This window comes from Pseudorca crassidens, chromosome 13 (assembly GCF_039906515.1).
Source record: "Pseudorca crassidens isolate mPseCra1 chromosome 13, mPseCra1.hap1, whole genome shotgun sequence".
Lineage (NCBI taxonomy): Eukaryota > Metazoa > Chordata > Mammalia > Artiodactyla > Delphinidae > Pseudorca > Pseudorca crassidens.
This window is the reverse complement of record NC_090308.1, coordinates 1,496,278-1,520,379: the sequence shown is the minus strand read 5'-3', so window position 1 is coordinate 1,520,379 and position 24,102 is coordinate 1,496,278. Positions and strand designations below refer to the sequence as shown.

The window sequence follows — 24,102 nt, the reverse complement described above, 5'->3', positions numbered from 1 at the left end:
TGAGGTTTTGTTGTGAATACGTGAGACATGTGTTGAGCTTCTTGAATCAAAACCTAGAGAGCCATGGGGGTTTCCTCTGCCCCCTCCCCTGCTTCTCCCTACCTCAAAGGAGGTGCAGTAGAAAAGCCAGAATGGCAAGTTTTGGCATCTGGGGTCTGGTCCTGCCTTTGTTGCTCATGTGCTCTGGCTAAGACATTTGCCCTCCTTTGCTTTGTTCTTCATCTTGAAGTTGTGAGGGTGAATGAATGAACATGCGTTCAATCTTCTGACTTCTATAGAAAAGTGCACAATAGCAAATAAGTATTTCAGCCATCGGCTTGTAGTTCTCTCAATAAAGCAGAAAGGAAAAACAAAATTTTAGCGGCGAATGCTTTGAAAGGTTTCACATGCAAATTTTCCTCTTTGGATGATCTTAGAATTAGCGGTATGCAGTATTTCCTTTGTATTTTTACCTCGATTTTTGATGAACGTTTCCTACCAGTGTTCCTTGGTTACTTTGCCATTTACAGCTGCTCTGCTCACCTGTTTCTCAGACCCAAGAGCAGTCCCAGTTTTATTATAATTTCCTTCTCAAGCCAGGAGGAATGTGTTTAAGTACTTAATAGATCTTCTGGGCTCTGGAATTTGAAGGAGAATTCACAGAGCCGCCCTCTCTCAAGAGGAGATACTTTCCTTCCCCATCTTTCCATGGCTCTATGTGTGTCGCTTTCCTCCTGAAAATACCAAGATCTCTACCTCCCTCCCCTGTGTGGGACCCAGGGGTTGGAACAGCCCTGCCTTTGTCTCAACAGCCAGGCCCCAAATCTGCAGATACAGCCCTGCCCACCCCCCAACTCATTGCCAAAGCTTCGGATTAAACATGGGGTTAAAAAATCCGATTTGGATTTTCTGTTTTGTTCTTTTTCTCAGTGCCCCTGACAAGTCAATTGAAGCATTGTTCTTGCAAATCTTCACTCCTCTGGTTTTCTGTGGGAGCTAGAATTAGGGCTCTTTCCTGTAAAGCCGTAAGCCAAGGAGAAACTATTTCAGCAATGTTGTCTGCAATGGATGCTGTCCAGAGCGCAGAATTCTCTTGGTTTCCTACCAGTCTCCACCGACGAGTCTGCAACCTCTACACCCCCCGTGCTTGCTTCAGAAACACCTGAAACGCTTTCAAAGCAGGCACGTTCCCGCCAGCCACACTTGCCCCAGGTCACTGCTACGTGCAAGTCAGACCCGAGATCTTTAGGTCCCTAAAAGCCCCCGAGTGGATTCACTTGCAGAAAAATGCTGTAGGTGCGCCACTCTCCTTGAACCTTTTGGGTGGTGTTGCGTGTTGTGCTGACAGCTGCCCTTACTGGAGAGCCAGCTAATCACTCAGCAAATTTGAGAGGCGACAACCTGGGCTGGACGAGGTAGCATGAGAGCCCAGAGTTCCAGGAGACCGAGGATGGCTGGGGACTGACCTAGGCTTCGAGTTAACTCTGTGGGATGCACCGGTCACTAGAGCCGTTCTTGCGCGGACCGGGTCAGGGCCCTGGGATGGGAGGAGGGCGATGCGCATCTTGTGGTCGTGCCGGGGATCCTCCCAGGGTGCGCGCGTCCGCGTGTGTGCATTTGTGTGCGTGTGTACACGCGTGTGCGTGTGTGTGTGCGCGCGTGCAGGGAAGGAGGCAGGCGCACGCAGCACCCGCGGGATACAGCACAGCCCTGGGGGCCCCCTCTCCATCTCCTGCTGCCGCAGACCCGCGCCGGGGCGGCCCCTCGGCAGAGCGGGCGTCCAACCTCAGCGAGCGGGGCGCGGCGGCGGGCGCGGGGGGTGGGGCTGGGGGGCGGGGGGGAGGGAGGAGGGCGGGCGGGCGGGCGGGAGGAGGATCCGGGAAGCTCGGCAGTTATTTGACAGGAGCCAGGGAAGCCGCAGAGGACGCGGAGGACCGCCGGGTGCCGGGAGGGCAGCTGGTTGAGTCCGGGCCTCCCGGAGCGCTGGGGAAGAGGACCCCGAGCAGCCCCTCCGCCGGCTCCCCGGCCGCCGTGCCAGCGCGCAGGGCGCGGCCGCTGCTCCGAGCGCCGCCCTCGCCCTCCGGGGCCGAGAGCCCCGCCGGCCCCGCGCCCGGTCACCATGCTGCTCCCCCGGCTCTGCTGGCTGCCGCTGCTCGCGGGGCTGCTCCCGCAGGCGCCCGCGCAGAAGTTCTCGGCGCTGACGGTGAGTCCCAGCCCACGGGGACCTGGCGGTGGCGCCGTGCCGCCTCCTGCCGGGATCCGGCGGGGTCCCCGCGGTCCCCTCAGGCCGAAGCGCCCAGGCACGGGGAGCAGGTGACCCTCGGGGAGGTGGCGCCTCCTTCCGCCCGCGCGGCCGAAACAGGTGGGGCCTGGGCGGTTCGGCGGCGTGTGCGCGCGCGGGGCTGCTGGGGTCCCCCCGGCACGGGTGACGGGCCGGGGGTGCGATCGGGGATCCCGTGCCGCCCCAGCCACGGGGGGTGGGCAGGGCCTCGCGCGGAAACCAGGTCTCGGGACGAGGGCGCCGCCCGGCGGATTGTCCGAGGGCGGCCCCAGCGGGGCCTCGGCACCCACCCGGCCCGGTGTGTCCCGGGCTCGGCTCTCGGCGCGCGGCCGCGCGGACCGCGTGGCGCTTGCCTGCCGAGGGGGCCCTGCTCGTGGGCCCCGCAAGTTTCGCCTGACCCTCCCGGAGACCCTCCCTACGTGAACTTGGAGGAAGCAGATGACACGACAAGTGAACATTGTCTTCCTTCCTGCTTAGAGCAGGCAGAAATTGGGGGCCCCCGGGGGCTCCGCGTCCTGCGCTCCCCGGCCCCGGGGCCCCGCGCCGGGTGTACCGAGCGCCAGGGTCACCGCGCCGACCGCGGCGGCTTTTGCTTTCTTAGCTGCGACTTCTCGGCGGGGCCCGGCCGCCCGGCGCGCAGTGCCAAGCGCGGAGCTCCGCGCAGGGGCCGAGCCAAGCCGCCGGCCGCCGGCTGGTCCCTGGTGTCCCAGCCCCCGGCTCGGGCAGACCTCGTGGGCTTGCAGTGTTTGCAAACCCATAATTAATGCAATCTGCAGAAACGAAAACATTCCACTTAAATGTGTTTTTGAACAAGTGCTTGAGAAAACACGAAGGGAGAGAGAACACCTCTGGTGGGGAGATGCTTTTAAGTGGCCGGGGACTCGTCCTGAAGGCGTTTATTGTATCGAAAATACCGACGGGTGAGATGGGCTGCAGTCGGGTTCTGCTTTTCAGCAACGCTCAAGCAACCCCCGAGTCTCTTTTTCATTTTTTTTTTTCTTTCCTTTCGAGCAGTACCAGGAGGGAGTTAGTGAGTTCACGGTTCATACCTAAAATTCTTCTGGGGTCCCTGCCTTGTGTCTCACAAATGACTTGTAGATTAGAAACTGCTAACTGGAGCTTGAAGGAAGTTTTCACACGCTCAGCTTTCCCTGTAGAGCCTTTATCTCCGCAGAGGGGCGGTGGAGCAAGCCTTGCTCGATGTATCCGTGTGTCTATCCATCTATACACACACAGGCGCTTAGACGCCCTCCCCCGCCATAGCGCATGCAAGGCCGCAGAGAAACAGACCAAGTCTCAAAATGAGACCCCACGTTTCTTCCAGAGATGAAGCAGCAGGTTGTCCATGGTGGCCACAGATTTCCTGAAAGTGCCCAGGGTACACGTCATCTGGGTGCTCCCCTGGGGGAACCTCCTGGGTTGGAAAAGCAGAATAGGGCGTTAGTTATTGGAATAACTGAAATCTCTACAGGTTTTCTTCTCTTTTCTGCCCTCCACTCTTCTTCGTTAAGCATTTACTTTAAGCCCCTCGTACTTTGCCTTCCCAAGGCTGCTCTCAGGAGTTCCCGGGTGGCAGTGATGCCAGCTACAGGTGGGATTCTTGTGCAGAAATGGTACATATGTGGCCCGCTTTGACTGTACTTCCTGAGGAAACCTTTTGCCTTACAACTGCTTTTGCAGATAAAGCGCTGTGCTGCCTTCGCGCCCAGGAGAAAAGCTTAAAGCCACGACATATTTTGGCAAACTCCCCCCGCCCCCCGCTATCTAAGACATCAAGAAGTTTTGCTGATGGGCCGTGAGGGAATGTCGGAGGTGCTGGATTTTCTGTGGTGCTCATCTCTTTTCAGATCGTTTCCCAGTATTGGGGGATCTCTTGTTTCCAGAGCAATGGCTTTCTCTCTGCAAGATTTACATCTGATCTTTAATAAATCAGAGAGACAGTGCCCGTCCCTGGGAGACTGGGAGTGACCACTAGAAGTCGTCTGGACGTGTGGCCCGAGGCGAGTCACTTAGCTTTCTTCATTTTCAGTGTTCCTATCTGTAAAGTGGGGATGAAGCGATACCCTGCGTTGAGCGCGTTGCCGGGATTAAAGGTAAGGCGTTTGTGCACGTACCCGGCCTGTGTCTGCTCTGTAATTCACCTTATTCCTGACAGCAGCCATGCCGCTGGGCCCGATGCCATAGTTTTCACAGGTGTCTGTGTCACTCAGGTGTGGGGACACTGGCCTCACGGGGGTTCTGTCTGTCAGGGGCGTGTGTGTAGAGCACAGGGCTTTGCTCTGGGTGAATACGAGCTTTACTGAGGTGGATGGTGTCCGCGTGGACGGGCAAGTGAGGAAACTCGCCCGTCTGCCCCCTTCTGTACCACCCTTTCTTCTCACGTAGAGGCAGGAAGAGGCACTGCCTCTGGGGGTTAGAAGCTTGTTGCTGGCTCCCCTGCATGACGCCTTTGTTTTCCTCTCCCTATAGTGAAAGGTCTTAGTTTGGGGACAGTGCTGCCGGATGTGTCAGTGGGTTTGATCACCTCTGCTACTTGCTGTTTAAGACTAAGAGAATCTGCTTTGCTTGATAATTGTCTTTTTTTCCCACCAAAGTTATTCTTCAGAAATGGCACCTTTGTGTGTTTTCCTAGGACTTTCTGAGGGTTTGCCTAATCGCCTGGTCATCCGTGAGCCCCGTGTTGTTTCCAATCAGCAGACGGTGCTGTGAAGTGTATCGACCCTTCCCGAATCTTGGTCCCCCTCTGTTTCTTCCTTCTTCTTCTAAGGCCGGATCATGTCCATTTTTTCATGAGAATGGTTGACTTTTTAAAAAATTTCTGCTCATGGCCGAGACTAGGGAATACCTGCCAGTGTAAGTGGTCTGGTTACACATCATTCTACTCCTCAAAGATGATCGCATCATAGGGGCGGTTATACGGACTTAGACAGCCAGTAACCCCGGCCCTGGGTGTTTCCTTCCGGGCTGTGAGGCACAATGTGCCCCGTGACCCCTTCCCCGGAGTGTTTGCGGGGGGCAAGTGGATTGATTTTAGAGCTGCCTGAGGGGAACTCTGCCCACACTGAGAGCGCAGAGGCCGACGGCCCCCCTTCTCATGTGGCTTCTGGCCACCGTGTCGATGCTCCCCCGGTTCCTGTCCACCACTGAGCTTTCTTTGCTCCCAGGGCACATTGTGTGTGTTTTCTCGTTGATCTCCCAGCAACCTAACCAGCAGGGCTCTGCCGTGTCCATATTCCAGAGGCCCTGTTGGAGCCCCGGACACTGCCCTGATCCAGATGCTTAGAAATTCAACCCGAGGTTGTTTTTCTTCCCTAGGCAGGGTGGAGGGCTTCCCTGCACTGTTTGCTGCTGGGTCTCCTGTGAGAATGGTCCAGCTCGACCCTGCCCCTTCCCTCCCAGCCTGGCTGGCCTCCAGCACACGGCGAGGGCAAAGGACTTGTCGGTCGGGGAGACGTGTACCGACAGAGTTGAAGTGGCTGTTTTCCACCCCTGTGTGTATCTGTTTGCTTTGAAAGAGAAGGAAGGAGTTGGGAAGGCAGGATTTGCTCCCATATACATGTGACAGTGTGTCATTATTGGCACGAGAGGGTCTAATGTTGATGCTGCTGGGATGTTGGCGTGGCCCCGCCAGCTCCGGGCGACTGTGGACCATCCTGCTTGACGCTGTTCTCACTCACTGCCCAGGCTCTCAGGGAACGATTATGGTTTCTTTCTTCTCCCACTGCAAATGCGCTGAGTACATTTGCTGCTCTGGGAAGGCTGCGTTTCATTCATCAGCAGAAGACGGACCACGGAGGTGGTTAAGGAAAAGGAAACTAAACATCATCAAAATTTTCCAACCTAGAAGCCCATTTACATGGCGACTACAAACCCAAACATCTGGAGGAGTAACTTTAATTTTGATTTGAAATCAAGACCATAAATAAAAGTATAAGCAACTTCAGGCTATAACAAGACTGTGCAGTAAACGGGTATTGATCTAACCAACACAGGTCGCGATGGTTCAGAACAGAGCAGATTTCTAAGTAATTCTATATCAAAATAAGCCTTCCTGAGAGTCTAGGAATTTAGAATGAGGCTGTTATTAAGACTGGCAGTGGAACACTGGCTTAGAGGGCAAGGGTAACGTTTCATATGTTTGAATTAAAAGGTACACTATTCCGCACATACGAGTCATAGACGCAGAGTGATGAACTTCCAGGTAGATTTTGGAATTGGAGAAGAAAAATTAAGAGATAATTTTCTGAGTTCATTTATAGGAAACTAGAACGGTCACCTTTATGTTTCCCCAGTTGATGGTGTTGGTCATGGCACAAGATCCCCCTATTAATATCTGTCTCTCTCTAGAGCTTAAGTAACACTTAGTATATTGAGTATTTAACTGAAACCCCAGAGAGGAAAGGTTTCAGAAAATGAAATCTTAGTTTCATACGGGCTAAGAAGAAGTTATTCTAAAGGGATAATCATAGGCATTCTTGTGTGGTTCTGTAGTCCCAGGCCGAAGACCAAAGAGCAAGGATTTGTAATAAGACGCAAATAAAGAGGCCAGTGAAATGGTCCCTCACATTTATATTGTCGTGATTGAGAAACAAGAAATTATAACCGCAAACTTGTACTAGCTGTCCAGATTTCATCAGAATTCTCAACAGGGAGGCCCTCTCGGGATGTCTAGTAACACTGTAATTATATTCAGGTTTTTATTACGTATGGCATAATGTGGGATATTAACCAATTAAACTGGCAGTTAAGGGAAGGTGCAATGTCAGTACAGTAAGTGAACTTTTTCTTCCTTCAACACGTATCTTCCCTCTTTTTACTTTCTTCTTTTCCCTGGTCATCTTTTTTCTTTATCTTTTAGGCCTCTGCCCAAATTACAATGAACTCCCTTTGCTTCTCCTGTGACCATTAATGTTACTGTTTCTTTTTTAGCGCTAGCTGAGATCCGTAAGAGGTTTTCTAGTTTCTTCCCCTCATACGCTTGCCCCTAAGAGCATCTGTAGGCCCCTCTACCGCGCTCCGGCCTGGTGCTGTGGGCAGGCCACTGCAGTCACTTTATCCCCAGCATCGTGTTACCGGCCCTGTCCATCAGCAAGCCCACGCCGACGGCAGAGTTTTAAAATGTTTTCGTCGGGGGGTAAGCCAACTCTTAGCATTTGAGGTTGCTGGCAAAGAGTCTTCCAATAATAGTGAAGTCCCAGAAAGCATGACGAGTTTAGATACACACGGTCGTCTGTGGTGTTTGGTCCCTGGTCCAGAACACTTCAGGATGCACGGCAGAATCTATTAGGTCCATTTCATTTGGGATGTTCTCACATCTGTTGGGTTTTAGTCACAGCTGAAAGAACAAGTTCGTCACCTTGTTAGCCCCCAAATGCTCTAGTCTAGAGGTGGAGCTTGCCCGAGGTGGGTTGTTTTGTGTATTTATCTTTGACTCTGTTCCGTATAATCAAGGCTCCAGGAGCAAATGGGTCCAGCCTACCTACGAGATGACAGCATGGCAGACACGAGATTTCCTTCCTGGGATTAAGAAAATCTGTCTCATTTCCCATGGCTTTGCCTGTCCTGGTCAGGTCTATCCCATACCAGCCCCCAGCGGACTGAAAAAGACAGACCCTTCCCTAGCCCAGGCCACGGTGGCTTGTGAGGTGGGGCCTCGGGGCCTCGGGGCCTCGGAAGAGGGTGGCACTGGCTCTTGTCTGATCCAGACGTGAGTGCTGACTGCTGGGCAGTGGACGCCTTACTCCTGCCAGGGAGACACATTTCTCCGTTTCAATGAAAAGTGCATAAGAAATGTTTTTTTATTACTCTGAGGAATGATGAAAAAGTACATTGCCCAGTGGGAAGACTGTTGATTTTAATTTCTTAGGGCACCTTGTCCGTTGAGGACGGTGAGATGTGTGGTTGCCATGGTTACCTCTGGCGTGGCTGACCCGTCTCGTGACAACTCTGAGCGTGTTAGGTGTTGTCGCTCTGACGCATAACTCACGACTGAACCCTAGTGTTGAGGTTTTGACGTGTAATTGCTCTTTTCTCCCTTTCTTTGCTCATGTCTAAGTGCTTCTGGGGCCCAACTTCATCTTCTGAAGAACCTGGCGTAGACTTGCCTTTTCCTCCTCGTATCTGGTTAACTGTTTCTGGTTACTCACATAACTAACTCAGGCACACGTTCATCTCTCTTCACATGAACTGCATCCACATAATTGCACTTTCCTTGCGCTACGATAATTTTTCTTATAACGTTGAGAAAAAGAGACAAATGCAAAGACACATCACAGAGCCGCTCTGGGTCACTTCCTCAGTTTCGGACGTCACTGTGGGGTCGTTCCCTACATTACACATCAGAGTCACATAAAGAGACGTCATAAGATACAGTCACGCCATTGATGAGAAACACTCTTAAGTATGGAGCAGAGAGTACAAAATAAAATAATTCCGTTTATGCTTATCATTTTAAAAAACAATTCAAGAGGTCTGAACGAAGGTATCTAGTGGAATCTAGCGCATTCTCTGTTTTCAGTTGTCTATCAATTCATTCCGCAGAGGACTTGGGTCTGTGTCATCAAGACTTAAAAAAAAAAGTACATTTAAAATTAATTTAAAAACTTGACCTTTGAAAGACAGAAGTGACTGTCCTGCGGTTTTGTGGTGGCTGCAGGCTTAAGACGGCCGAGTGAGTGGCATTTGGGAATTTCATGGCCAGCCTTGGGGTCAGGGTTCTGGGCAGCATGGCGCCCGGAGCCCTTCCTGTGACGTGACATCAGCTTTATACAGCAGGAGATACATGTGAAGGTTTCCCTCACTCCTTCTCAGAGATCAGCCACTTAAGTGTTTGCTGCCCCTGTTTTAAGGGACTGTCACCTTCTTCACAGGGAGGTGGCCGAGTCGGGGGCAGACAGACGGGGCTCAGTTCCTGTCGTGTCCACCGCTGGTCAGGGCTCTGCTCTCAGGGCCGGGCCCGTCTGTGCCAGAGGGCCAGGAGCTGTCGGCCAGGCCACTGTGGCTGTTGCGTTGCACGTGCTTGTGTCAGAGGAGGAGGAGAGGAAGGTCCGTTTCTCCCGTGGCACCAAACTGACCGTGACATCAGGGCCCTCGCCAAGGAAAGTCTAGGCCAGGAAGACCTTTGTCCTTGGGAAACAGATACGTGGAAAGTTTTAAACATTAAAAAGAGAGATAAGGAGAAATTCTGGTGCCCTGCACTAATGCCGTTGACTATGGAATAAAACCTGTCATCGGGAGGTTCTCCTTGGACCTGGGTACCCTGGAGGACCTTGCTTTTAATACAGGCTGAGAAGCACATAATCTTTAAAATTGTCATCTACTGATGAATCAACAGTTCACATCATCTGCTTTCCTTGGGCCACGTACTTAGGTATTTAAGGAAGATCACTAGGTCTTTGAAGCCCAGATGCCCTCTGTGCCTCTTCTGTATCTTCCTGTCCCGACCCTTTCCTCCCAGGCCCGGTTCCGTCTTCCCGTGTTGGAGGGACTCGGAAAGTGAGGTGCGTTACGGACATCCATGCCCACCTGCTCCCACTTCCCACCCTCCCTTCTAAGGCATCCCCGCAGGTTCCCCCTCTGCTTTCTGAACCAAGCTCCGCTCTGAGCCCTGGTTGGTCCACACCCTTTGACGAGCCCTCAGGATGAGACACGAGATCTCAACAGAGGAGCATAACCTTGCTTGATGACACTGGGGTGTGGTTGGCCCACTTGCCCAAGTCACTTTCTGAATCTGAGGTTCCGTTAAGCCAGTTCCCCCCCCCACCCCCGCAGCACTGTTTCTTTGAATGTTTTGAACCCGTAAGTGGTGTATACATTATTCCTGTTAAAACTAGATTTGCGTCCTGACCCCGTTACCAGGTTGGAACTGGCCCTCAGGCTCTCGTAAATCTGCTGAGCACTCCTCCACCTTCCTGTAAATGGGTTGGCCTGGGGACATTGAGGGAGGGGCTGGGACTCACTCCCAGGAGATGAGACCCAGGGCCTTTTGTCTCTGCTGCGAAGATTCCCTGCACCAGGAAATATCCCCAGGGGATTTGGGTACGTGCTCCGGAAAGAATCGGTGACTTAAAAATCATCAAACACTAACTTGGACTCCCAAGTACGCGTCCTGTGACTCTTACTCAGGCCCGGTATGGACACTTTGTGAAGGAAGGTGTTGGACCCGCTGCGAGTACTCAGGCAGTGCTGGTCTCCACCCGTGCTGCACCGCGCAGGGCTGCCGTCTCCTGGGCACACCGACTTGCTCTCCCAGCACCGGCGTGAGAACATCCCGCACGCGGACCGAAACTTCAGTGTAACGCAGTAAACGGTCTTTACAGCCTGCACTTTTCTCTTGTAAAGTAGAGAGAGCCGGTTTCCGGTGCTGCTAACAGCCCTGCCAAGCCGCCCTGTTCCTTTCGTGGGTGCGTGTGTTTTAAATTTTTGCAAACACCTCAGGGCAAGGAAAGTGAGTAACAGCTCTGACCTGAACGTACACGTCGACTAAGCTTGTAGCTTTGCAGGATACACACATGATGGGCTCGTGCTCATCAGGTCTTCATTCTTCAGAGGTTTATCTTTTGGAGGGAGTTGCCAAAGCGAGATCTTTCTTTTCACTCGGAGATATAATCCAGGTGGAGTCACGAATCCCTTTCTCTGCGCCCGTGGCATCTCTCCGCCGTTTACACCCGGCTTGAGACGCAGGTGCGGCTCCAGGGGAAGCGCCTCTTCGTACTGTTCCGTCGCCGGCCACACGAGGGCGCCCGAGAGCAGCCTGCTCCGCCGGGGCGGGCGGGCAGGGGTCCGCGGGTGGGCTCGGGCTCCACCCCCCGCAAAGCTTCTGCCACTTGGCGACTTGGGTCGTCACCTAGCCTGGGTTCAGGCGCCACGTTCAACTTTACAGTTTTAGAGGTTTGACTCATGATGCAGGGACACTAAATTAGGGAATTAACAACCAAGGGACGTTTTTATTTGAGGTTTCCAGCAACTTTCTTTGGAAGTCTGGGATATGCAGGTTAAATTCAGGGCGATTACTCAAATACCAGGTAAGAGTGCTGTGTACCCGAGGCAGGATTTGGGCTTTAATAAATGAAGCCAGGAGAGATGCCCCAGTGGGCTGTCTGCTGGGCCCGGCTGCCGGCAGATGCAGTTTCCTTTCTGCCGCAAGATCTGGTCACTTAGTGAATGGATTTTATTTAGAGCAGTGGCTTCCCTTACTTGCAGGCTAAATTAATATTGTATTTCAGCGTTCTTTGGGGGTGGACGTTCTCAGACATGTCCATTTTATGATGGATTTTAACCCGAAAGAACATTAACTGCAGAAAATCAACAGTCTGTGCTCAGGCTTTCAAAGCCTGTCTTCCAGCCGCGCCTTTTCCCAGTAAAATCTGCAAACTCGCTTTGTTGGGGGAGGCTCAGGGGAGGCGCGCCCCGGCCCCCGCTTCCCTCAGACACTTTCTTACCAACCTCTGGCCAGAAACCAGTTACACTTCTTTGCATCCAAAGATCTGAAGGTGGTTTAAAAAGTCCTAATTGGCCCCATTCAAATTCTCACCAACGTTCCCTGCCCTTGCCTCCTTTCTGCCGCCGTTTTCCTCCCTTGTTCGTTTTTTACATGACAGAGGAAGGCCAGCCTCACTGCCTGCAGCCGCGGCTGCAGGTCGTACCGCAGACGTTGGGCGGAGGGGCCATGCCCGTGTTCTGAGGTCCCTTCGCAGCTGTGACCTTTTCAGAACCTGGCTTATTTCCAGGCTCAGCCCGGCCTCGCCGTGGTCCCCGTGTCTATGAGGGGGACTCGGGGAGCCGGCAGGTGATGCTGGGTCCCAGAGGCTTCCTGAGACTCCGGGGGGCCTGGACGCCCGGCATCGCCCCTCTGCCCCCAGATGGCAGCGCAGTGGCGTGGACACGCCCTGGACGCTCTGTCCTGTCCCTGAGTGTGGAATCCTCGGTGTGGGCACACGTGCAGTGTCCCCCGAGTGCTGAGGTCAGGAAGTGGGCTGTGGGCTTAGGCCTGGGGAGGGGCCCCCTCAGGCCTTTCTTCCTGGGGACTGTTGCCACGTCAGCCCTGGTGCTCTTCTTATCCAACCCCCTAATTTAACACAAAAGGGTACAAGAATTTCATTGGCCAAGACATGGTAGAGAGTTAGTTAACCTCTGTGTCCCTCCTTCTCTGTGTGTCTCTGTCTCTCTCTGTCTCTCTCCAGCCCTCGGGCTTTCTGCAGTCTTGCACTGTGTGCACGTGGTCACTCCCAGCTGGCCTCGCCCTTCGTCCGCGCTGTGACCCTGCCAGGCTGCCTCCTGCCCACACCAGGGAGCTCGGCTCTCCGGTCAGGGCAGGGAGGACAGACAGGCCCGAGGACTGGGGCTCAGTGAAGTGGAGGGTCTGAGAAAATATGTAAATTAACCCAGAACTTGACTCAAAACCAAATTCTAACTTTTTAAAAAAAAATTACACTTTTTCTCTTTTCACTTTCTTTTTCTCTTTTCACTTTTTCTCCTTTAATACTACTTTCTGGGTTTTCCAGTTTCACTGAGCGCTAAGAACAGCCCTCTGTACCTTTGCAGCAGTGAGATCCAAGCTCGTAGGACTCAGCATCCCTCGCTGTCTCGGAACTCCCAAGGTAGAGCAGGGGACGGGGGTTGGAGGTCTGCCAGTGGGGCACCCAGCTGTGCCTGAGGTCGGGTGCAGGTAACTGACTCATCCTTCAGCCCAGCGCTCCATCAGTTTGCTTTTGGGATTCCCTTAACGCACATCCTGGGGAGTGGAGGGGCTTTGATGGAGAAAAGGTAAGCAAGAGCACCGTGAAACGTGTAAGTAAAATCATCGAATGGCACTCGGGCTGTGTCTGGACGTGCTTGGAGGAGTGATGGACCTGACCTCTCAGCTGGGTGCCCGTCGCTGGCAAACAGGTCACTGTCCAGCGTCATGCGGCCTTTTGTCCAGCAGACACAGCAATGGACAAGGGTTGGGGCCAATGTCCAGATGTCACTGTCAGAAATGTGGCCCAGAAGGTGGCTCTCAGCTGAGCCCTGAGGGTCTGGGAGGCAGCCAGTGGTGTGGGAGGGGGCTGGGAGCATCCTGTGCAGAGGACCACCCAGCAGACGGGTGGGGGCCTCATTTGGGGCCCTGGAAGGATGCAGGGGGTGAGCGGAGCATGAAGGGCCCTGAGGAGGGCTGGGCAGCCAAGAGGAGGCTTCCCAGGTGTCAGAGCAGAGGTGCAGGCAGGCTCCTGGAGCAGCCCTGATGCTGGGCGGGGGCCAGGCTGGTGGTGCAGGTGTGATGCTGGGTGAGGAGGCCCTCGGCCTTTCCAGCTGTTCCGCTGACTCGTCTTCACTGCAAGGCCATGTTCTCTCCTCCACCCACACCCTGGACGGGAACGGGGCAGCTGGCTTGGGGCTGGAATGTGAGTTTTCCTTAAAATGTGAAAGAAGTACACGGCGAACTTTGTGACAGGCGGCAGTCTCCCCCTGAGAAGGAGTGGCAGTGCCGGGAGTCTGTCAGCCCTGGAAGGTCCGACGGGCGTCCCACCCAGCGGAGGGACCCAGGGCAGTGGCCGTGCTTCCTCCCGGTGACGTCCTCCTTGTGCTGACCTCCGTCGGGTTGGCCTCGTTTGAACTGGCAGCAAAGCCGTGCAGCCTGGTGCCAGATCAAGGTGAGATGGGAGAGAAGCCCCATCACCTTTTCAGGACAGTGCCTTGGAGTCTCGGGCGACAGGTGCAGTTGGTCAGAGGAGGGGTGAGGCTTCTTCTCCTGGGAGAAGAGCAGAGATTAGGTCCCCTGAGAGTGGTGGGAACGGCTGGGCCCTGGGGAGGAGCTGGCGAGAAGCAGAGGGGGCTTTAACAGCCCACGTGGGGACCAGGCAGGGAGCTCATCACGAGGTCAGGTTAACGAGCGCTGTCTTCACAGTTGTGCCTGCAAGATGTGCGCTCAGGGAAATAAAAGTGAAACTGAGGCAACAGGACTTGTAAGAAGACCTGGCCAGGGGCACGATTACGCACGTGAACGTAACGTGGCTACTTCTCCACGTCATGCTGGAATTGTTTCATCTGGGCAAACGGTATGAAATTCGGAAGAGTGGTGCCCCTCCTGGACGGCCTCGGTCTCCTGAGGTTTCCCGTCGCTCAGCCCCACTTGCGAGCTGTGGTAACCTGGGCTCTCCCGTGGGCTGTCGAGGGGGGTAGATGCTTAAGTACTTTGAACCAAAGCACGCGAGGCTTCGGGTTAACTGCATCCCAGGAAACAAAACCTCAGAGCAAACGCAGCCACCGCGTGGCCGCCGCTCCACGGCCTGTCTTTCAGGGAAGCCGCGTCCTGGGTGAGCCTGGAGGCCTGGGGACCATGACAGGCGGTGACAGTGGCCCTCCTGTGGGACTCGCTAAATGACAGTGATTCATTCCCTGTGTTTGCCTCTGAATTATGAAGTGACCCGGAGACACCGTTTGTAGAGATGCAGGATGCTGGATTCCAGTCTCACGTATGTGGTTGAAATCATCCTCTCACAGCATTGCGGTGGCCGAGGACACGTCTCCCAGCCGCCTCGGAGAGCCCTGCGGGACGGGGGGTGGGATGGCAGTCTGGCCTCTGCTCCCGGAGCCCGAATTCCCTCAGGGCCTTGCCGGGACTCCGTCTGGACAGTAGGCCCGGCGGAGGGAAGGCGCTGGCTTTTCCAGAAGCTTTGGTTTTCCAGAAGCTCTCTCCTTCTCTTCCCTTTAGTCTAAGAGGAGCATCCCTGATCTGTTTCGTCTCTCATTGTAGCTGTTCCTGGCTCCCTTGCCTCGGGTTTGCTGTCCTTCTCTGTAGACACTGTAGGTCCTGTCATGAGACACACTCGGATGTGGGATTTAGGACAACTCGGGCCTCTAGGACTTGTTTGGAAAAGACTGGAGGGACCTTGTGATGATGAGATCCTGCATGTGTGTCCCAAAGACAAGGACGTCGTGGCTCTGGTGCAGGAGGACGCCTCGCTGCGGCCCCGTCTCTGGTCCTCAGAGGTGACTAGTGGTCACGGCAGGAGGACTTGGCCGGCCTCCCCAGGGGGCGGTGGTCTCACGGTGCCCACCCATCCTGGGGGTCTGGGGCTCAGGGGCCACCACTCCGGCTGTGGTTCCTGGATTTGCGGATTCTGGAGCGTTGGGTGAACCACAGGCTCAGCCTCCAGTGCTGCAGGAGGAGGACTGTCCTTTTCTGTCACCACATGGGTGACCCAGGCTGCCCTGGTCACCTTGTCCCCCCTGGGGCTCTGGCAGAGAGTCCGGCTCCTGGGAGGGAAGCAAGGCCCCGGGCTGGACCAGCACCCCCAGGAGCCCTCCCCCGCCTGGCTCTTCTCGGCGTGGAGGTACTGCGTGCCGTCCCTTCTGCTGCAGCCTCGCCTGACGCCTGCAGCGAGCCTGTGCTTTGCGGGCCTTTGCTCCCTTCTGCCCCTCGCTCTCCACAAACACCAGCTCTTTCCCCAGGAGGCCTTCCTGACCCTGTGGTGGGTCAGGCCAACTCCACATGCAGGAGCAGAAAGCTAGGGGTCTTCAGTTGTATATTGTGTATACAATGTTGTATATTGTATGCATTCCCCATACACAATATACAACTGTGTATACAGTGTTGTGTATTGTATGCATTCCCCAATATACAACTGTTGTGTATTCTTATTACCCTTCTCCTCTTATAACTAAGAGCTCATTTGTTGGGTGTAGCTTGGGGGTCAGCACGATGCAGCAGTTTAACTTAGGGAGCTTGTGAAGGGCTCCCGCTGCTGTGGTTGGTAGCGTGGAGGTCAGGGTGGAGGTGACGTTTCCTGCGTCCAAGACCTCGTTCGCAGTGACACCCCCCTGCCCCGTGCCCCATTTTGCAGATAAGGAACTTGGGACACGGGTGATTAAGCCAACCTGCCTGGGCCGGGTTGGCTCCTGGCACGAGGGCTCATGTAAGACGGTGCTCTCAGCTCAGGTTCTGTTGAGTGAGGCACTCAGGCCAGAGGCTTGAGCCTGGCCAGCCACGGCCAGAGTGTGTGTGGCTGATTCCACTGGGTCCTCGGACGAGGACTCTGGGTCATGGGTGGGAAGCTTGCTGCGGCGTCTGCAGGGAACATTCCCCAAAGGGATCCTTGGAAGATAAGTTCTTGGAATTAGTCACATGTCGGACGACCCCAGGGAGGGCCGTGGGCGCCGTGGACCCGTGGCTGGGCCCTGGGTCGGGGTGTTTGCTGTCTGGGTGTTTGCCTAGGGGGTGTCCTGGCGGGAGCAGCCCCGAGTCTCCCGGGCTGTTCCTCCCAGTCCTTTCGTTTCCTGGTGTCTGAGTCACACGTAGCTTTCAAATAGCAGGTGTTTGGCTTTTATTGTCCTGATTGATCCATGTTTCTCTCACTGAGATTTTAAACTGTTTAGAGACCCTTTGAAGATACCTTTTAATTAATTGTAAATAAGATAAAATTCACTCTGGTTTACTGATAGCACAGAAGATTTTCTCAGGTGCACTTAACGTGCCTCATACTTACAAGGCTACACCCATGCGGTGCGTGCTTGAGACGCGTACAGTGAAACACCCTAGGGCTCCTCAAATGGAATAACCCCTAAACTCCAGTCCCCCAAGCAGTTTCTTAGGAAGAAATGACGGGATCTCCTTCTCAGGAGACTGGGGAATTAGAGGGAGCTTCTGGGGATCTGTTCATCAGCCCCTTCCTTTTATAAGGAGAGCCCTGAGGCCCCTGGCGGCTGGGGGCAGCCAGGTGTGCAGCCCAGGTGTCTGGACTCCGCGTCCCCCGATTTCTGACACCCGCCTCTGCTGGCTGAATGTTTAACGTGAAACTTAATGCCAGATTTTAACAAAAATGATTTCAGCATCTAAATCTTCCTCGTGTCCTACATTCATTATTATAAAGAACTGATTTTGGTGGAAACGTGGTAATAGACAGTGACACTACTGCTTGAAATTAACAGATGCAAGATTTTGTGAATGTCATTGTGGCTCTTCTTTGGAGAAACGTTGGGTACGTGACAAAGTAGTGACCTGTGCCCTGGAGGACGTAAGGAGGGGCTGGAGGAGCCCCTCGGACCCTGGTTCCGACTCTACGAGCCCTGCACGTGTCCCCAAGATGCCTTACGCGGTGTGTGGTTGAAAGGATAAGGAAAACCTAATTGCATCCCCGATGGTGTTGAGCCCACTGTGAATTTCAAAGAATTTCTTGTAAGATCTTAGGCGCTTTTTAGAGAAGACCTAAGAGCAAGGTATGCAGGGTAACTTGCGGGTGTGTCTCCCCTTCACTGGAGGCAAAGGAAGGGTTGATCTGGTGGCTTTTCATTTGGCTGTTGTGCTCCACGTCTAATGCTTCCTTTCGATATTTAGTAAGAACCTGATGTTGAGTTTCGGTGCAACTGAAAGCATTTTGGATGTTAACTAAAATCTTTGCTGTAGTAGCACCTTTCATGCAGTAGAATCTGCACCTTTAATTCCACAGAATCCATCTTTACATGGAGACCTACAGTTCTCATCGTTAAATTAGCAAATAATAGACACGTCCAATGGGAAGCTTGGCAAGAGGTGTTGGAAACACGCCCCCTCCCATGACGTCGGCTCTCCGCATGTGTATAGGGTGCTCAGGCCGTCCTGCTGTTTTCTAGGTGCTGGTACTTGAAGCTGTGATGTTCCAGGTCCAGGACGTGATAGGCATTGAGGTGACACATTGGTTTCTCAGAAGGGTGGTCCCGTTGGCCACCACCCACCCCTGCTTTCTCTCGCCTGGGCACGGCTTCCCTTACAGGCGGTCCCATGGCAGGTTTTGTCCAGCTGCCCAAGAGGCCTGAGCTGTGCCCTGCCCACACCCACTCATCCTCTGATTCCCCCCTTCACTGTAGGCCTGAGTGACACGGGTCCCCAGAGCCCATCAGGGTAGCCTGCTTCTTGGGTAACCTAGGGATCCAGTGCCCTGAAGTGTAATGAAGTTCGTGCCGATCGACCTACGATAGGTTGTCCTCGGGGAAGCTTGGCTTTGCCGTGAGTCAGGAACGCACCGATGTCTGCGGATTGAACGGTCCTTCCTCTGCGAGACGTGCTCCCTCTGTCCCAGGCCTTGCCCAGGTGGCCTTGGTTTGAAGGTTTGGGGCTCCTCAAGCTAGGGCTGGGCCCTGTCCTCCCTCCCAGCGGGTCCGTCGTGGCCCAGGCCTCGCCTGCCCCGTCCAGTCATGGTGCTGGACACACATGAGGCTCCCACTGGGGCTCTGATGACCGACTCCAGTGCCCACCAGGGATGGTAGGGGAGAGGAGTGCACGGTGGGCTCAGAGGACATGGGGGGAAAAGGCTCACTGAAGAGGCACCAGTGTGGGACAGACCTGAGCTCAGGTGCTCCCCGGCTGTCTTGTGCACTCAGGCTGTGGTGTCCTGACACTGCGAGGCACTGAGAACAGGAAGTACCCTTGGAGAAGGGCCAGGTGGGTGATGGGGAAGTAGGAGAAACTGATCTTCCTGCAGTAGCCTGATTCAGATGACCTCGTTGCAGGTTACCTGTAATAGTACAAAGCCGCTGGTACAAAGGTCCCCATGTTCATCTGAGGGTGCTCTTTGAGTCCCATTCCTGCGGAAAACAGACGTGGGACCCCAGGGACATGTGCTTCTGAGTCCTTGTGTCCTCAGGGGGTCACCACCGCCCTCCCCGTCTACCCAGGCCTCAGGTTCTCTGCCTTAAAATACTCCACTGACCCAAACCAGAAAACAGAAAATATCAAAATGCAGGGGGAAATGACCTGCATAATATTAAATAACGCGCCCCTTTTCTCCCCCTATATTTACCGTAAGGATAATCTCATCTTAGCACGTGGACACGTTCGTCGTGAAGACATCAAGCTGAGGTGCTTTTGCAGTTCTCGGCAGAGTGAAACAGGGTCAGTGGTTGCGGTGGCGGTCTGTTGACCGTTCTGCGTTCTAGCAGACGGGAAGAGTGTTCCCTAGTGATCTAAAGGGAAAAGCCGTGATTTCGAGTGGTTGAGAGGTTCCTAAAGTCCGGTAGTTTGATTTTTCCATTTGATGCACGTAGAGGGTTAAAGGCATCTGATATCAGAATATGAAGGGACGTGAGGACTTGGGGAAGGAACGTGGCCCCAGAAGGAGGTAAATCTGATGAAATGAAGTGAGGCGTCTGGACAGGCACGAAGAAGATTCATGTCCTGCTGGGTAATACCCTGCACTCTGGGAAAGCACCGAGCTGAAAACTTTTGTCTTTCCTAACACTTTTCAGACGACCTCAGGACACGGCAGAGGGCCAGGCGGGGCCCCAGGGCGTGTGCTCAGATGGCATCACCCGACGGGGTGGCACGAGGGTGGGGACGGAGACTTCCCCTGGTGGGGCCGGCGAAACAGAGCTGGGATTGGGCTCTGCCGTGCGGCAGTTTATCCCTGGTGTTTAAAATCTGCTTCACGTTGATAACAGCTCTGGGAGCTGGCCCTGCAGTTAATTCCTTCCTAGACAATTAACTGTCATATGTCCAAAATCCACCCACAGGGCCGCTGTCCGGGGCCGTCTGGGTGTGTTATTGTCATTGTGGAGCAATAGACAGGTTCTCCAAGAAGGAAACCAACACTTGGGGGTGATTAGCACGTGACTGGCTCAGACATAATCAGTTCTGTGAATATTCCGTTCCCACTGTTTTCTAACCTACCTGTTCCATGTAAGGTTCAGAAACCCAAGTGCCAGATACCACTGGCACGATGTACCCACCAGCCACAAGTAGACGGCCCTGCAGATATCCTGTATCCAATGTGTAACAGACTGTTACACGTTGATTATTGAACTTGTAAGTAGTCATATGTTGCAGGTTTCCAGATTTCCCTCCGGACCGTACTAGTTAACTTTATTCTACCATCATAGAAAAGGTATCTCTGGGATAACTTTGTGTTAAAGAAAATCGTTTGGGAAAAGAATAAAGAGCATGAAAGTACCAGAGAGTGAAATTGCAGATAAGCTGCCCAGAAGCCTGAAGTCCCTTCAAGCTAATCCCAAGGTGGATTAGCTGCCGTCGTGCGGTCAGGTCACCCGGACCCCAAGGGTGCTATGATCTGCATAGACGGGACCAGTGCTCTGAGGAGGGCGAGGGCTCCCCAGCCCACAGGAAAGCCCGGCCCGAAGCGTGGGCTGCTTATGTCTGGAAGATGCCCTCCCCATCACTGCATTTATCAGCGCTAGCTGCCCACCCCCATCACAGGAAGGGAACCCACTAGCTTGCCAGTGTCTTGCCGCTTCATTTATTCTGCAAAAAAGTAAGCTATTTGCCAAAGCTTCAACATGCTCATTCTTTTCTATTTTTAATAAAAATGATTTTCCCCATGGGTTTATATACTTTCTACTCAGGAACAAGCGGGCATAAATCCGGCAGCTCTCACTTTGCAGAGTCTTTGTTAAAAAATTCTTTTGGTTCCAGACCGAAGGCCAGCTTGCTCTTAACTTCCGGACACTTCTGAGTCCCCCCGCAGAAGTGCTGGGCTCCCCGTGGAGAGATGTGCTCCAGTTGTCAAGGTGCAGACGCTGCTGGGCCGTCAGCTGAAAGAGGGTTTGTGGTCAGTGCCACCTGGGGCAGAGGGTCACTCGGCTGCCGGTGGACCGGTGACCTCATGGCTCTGTGAGCTGTAAAAACCGCACTCGTTTCTCACCTCGACATTCTCTGTTCAAAGGACATGTTTTGTGAAGCCTGATATGAAATGAGATGAAGTTGGGGTCCTTGGGAAAGTGGGGTGTCCCCCGAAGCCAGCCGCCTGGGCTGAATTCGGGGCCTGTGGTGTTGGTGGGGAGGGGCTGAAAGGACCTCTGGGCAGCGTTGGAGGGAAGGGTGAACGTGACCGTGGCTGGGTTGCCACCTGCTGGATCTGTGAACCAGGAGGCCACTTTTCTCATTCAGAGTCAGGGAACCAAGGTCTGGAGGAGAAAGCACGTTTTCGGGTCCTGTGCACACGCCCTGCGTGTGCTTCCGGCCGTTGTCCCAAGGATGGACTCTTCACCCCTGGATGCGGGCGCACATGCCCTGTTCACCCCTGTGTGGGTGAGGCTCCTACAACCCCCTGCGGCTGCAGCCTTCCGTCCTGAGCCAAAGGTTCAAACCGAATAGGACTTATGTCTCGTCCGCGCGTCTCATGGCAGGTGAACTAGGCTTAGCTCACCTTGTTGTGAACAGTTGAGTCTTACTGTCAGATGCCCCCCTCCTGAGTTTATCCGGACCTTTCCTGTGGACCAGGGCTGCTTTTCCTTTTGATCTGCTGAGCATGGTATTATTCTTATTTAGACTTTGCTTAAATTCAATGTGACGCCTGTTATGTGAAAGGGTTTACTGTGTCTGTGATGAAACTACGGCAGAAGGTTGTAAGCTAGTCTGTGTTTCTGACGAAGCGCCACTAATTATGTTTTTTTGTCGTTTAATGGATGCATTTCATTGGTAATTATTCCTGAAAACCACTCCAGGAAGCTGGTAGGTTTGCAGCCTTTGACATTCCCTGGCTTAACTAAGACACTCCCTGAATCAGTATCAACAACACAGAAGAAAATGAGGAGCTGGAAACAAAGTGCTTGGAATACTGACCCGTGTTTGTCTCCAGGCAGATAAATGAGAAGCTCTGGGGCTTTCACGTCCCAGGGGCTGAGAGCAGATACGGAACGTGTGAGGTCAGGGCCCTGAGGGTCCTGCCGTGAGTGATTCTGGGAGCCGAGGTCCTGCAGGGAGGGACGCCACTAAAATCACTGAGCGTTGGTGCTGATAATGGAGTTTTCTAACCGCAAAGCTCATGTCTGCATCACAGGCTACATGTTTCCCAAGCGCTGTATTAATATTTTAACAAGTCAAGCAGTTTTATTGATGATTCTGCTCTCCCGTGTCTCAGAAGGAAACCGTCGTCAATAGAGAGCTGTAACAATCAAGTCTTAGAAGTTAGCGTTTTGTGCTGATTGCATGATGCAGGTCCGGCTGCCCTTCCCGGTGGCCCTGCTCATCCCTGGGCTCGGGCTTCCGCTGCTCCAGGACCAGAGCAGGGCCAGGGCAGCCCCCAGGCCTCCCAGGGGCCGCGCTTCCTCTCCCTAACTGTGGGCTGGCTCTTCTGCGGCCGACTGCTAGAAGGATCTTATCCCGGGGTAAGAGCTGTGTCTTCCAGGGTTGGTCTCTGCTTACGCCCTGCCTTATTCTCTCAGAAATCCCAGAGCAGTGCATTCCCCAGTGAGGCACATTTGGCAAGACCGACAGCAGGCAGGTTTTGCGAGGGGTAATTGAGCGTGTTTTGTAAACAGGTCCTGGGTCACTAGTTTATATAAACATGAAGATTTGGTTGGTTGAGCGTAGAAGAGCAGTAGGATTCTAAGGGTCAGGATTTGAATACAGAAGCAATTTTCTAGACCTTTCTTTTTGTAAACCGTGTCCTGAAATCAATAAACTAGCAATTCAGAGCATGCGCAAGTTCAGACCGGTACCAAAAGCCAAATCGCATGCCTTTGTGGTAAAAATAAGCAGGGCGTTTGGTCCCTACTGGCTTCGCTGGTCACTGCAGATGACATTTCAAAGACAAAGCCCGTTTACCACATTTGAATGTTGCCAAGATTCCCAATTTGCAGTCTCATTAGAAATGCTTTCTCATCTCTTCAAGAAAATTGAATGGAAATTTCCAGTTCATTCAATGAAATTGTGCTTATGTCTCTTCTCCTTGTCTTTGGGATGGAGGACTAAATTAGAAACAATAATTTTCTCTGCGCTTGATCTGTTCATAGGAAATACATACGGAATTTTAAATATATTCATTTTCTCAAAATTGGCCTTTCTCAGTGACCGTGTGTGTGATTTCGTGCAGAATCTCTCATAGTGCGAGTCAAGGCTGACCACCCACTGTGCCAGGCAGAACTGTGGGTTTGCACCCACTCTCGGTCCCGAGTGAAGGTCTGCAGGGTAGAGACATGCTCTGTTTGAAGCAGAATCTCCAATGATCCTTAAGGCCACCAAAGTTTGAGAATCACCGACTTACATTAGTTCTGTGGAAAGTCTTCTAGATGTATGGCATCTTTTCTTTTTCAAGAAAAATGATCTGCCTGTTAACCTGTTTTGCCATATCTGTATAGTTTATTGTTTAAAAAAAATCCGATTTTTAAACTTGGCCACCTGTGGCATGACTTTATTTTACGTTGAACAGGGATGGCCAAACTTGGAAAGATGTTTCTATTCCAGTATCCGATAAAGTGTTTCTCTGACCTTTTATTTCTTAATGAAGCCATAGTTGTTGCATCTGAGGACACAGAGGCCAAGACCCTGAAAATTAGCGAGAAGTCTGAATTTTCTCTTCCGTGGCCGTTTGAGGCACTTCCGGGATAATTTTTACCAAAATATCAAAAAAGAAAAATACCAAATGTGAGATGCTGAGAGTTCATCATATATACATTCTGTTGTATCTACTTTATTTTATAATAATACTGTGATTTCCACTTTACAAATCATCCTTAAAAACCTTGAAGATATGTGATGCATGTTGTAGGGTGGACCACAGACTCCCACCTTGGATCCTGGGTGTGGGCTGTTCAGGGTAACCCTGCCTCCTGTTTGTGGGCAAGGAAGTTTCCACATCAAGGTGATTTTGCCTTCGGGCATCTTGATTTGCTACTAACAGTATAAGCCTTTTGCCAAACAGATATCATCATAGATCTCGTCGCTCATGAGACAGCAGACATACAGGCATCCTGCCCTCCAAGGTTTGAATGAGGCCAGGCTGCAAAAGGAGGTCACTGTCCTAGGAACAAAGCCATTTTTCCACATTCCATTTTTTCACAGCTACTGTAGGGTCAGTGGAGAAGTCCTCACAGCTTATTCAGAAGGCCAGGACCGGAGTGTGTGTTGTGTGTTGGGAAGCGGTTCCCTCGCCTCT

General features: G+C 53.0%; 1 protein-coding gene across 2 annotated transcripts in view; it reads left to right on the top strand.

Moving 5' to 3' along the window:
• Positions 1-1,865: 1,865 nt before the first annotated feature.
• The window catches only part of SMOC2 (SPARC related modular calcium binding 2), a 155,357-nt gene continuing 133,120 nt past the window's right edge, over positions 1,866-24,102 (top strand). Inside the window, exon 1 of one of the 2 annotated variants that reach the window (XM_067701518.1) lies at positions 1,866-2,182. In XM_067701518.1, coding sequence (XP_067557619.1) covers positions 2,099-2,182 — 84 coding nt within the window. In that variant the 5' untranslated portion in view covers positions 1,866-2,098. The remainder of the gene's footprint in view (positions 2,183-24,102) is intronic. The other variant, XM_067701519.1, reaches the window with a different exon arrangement.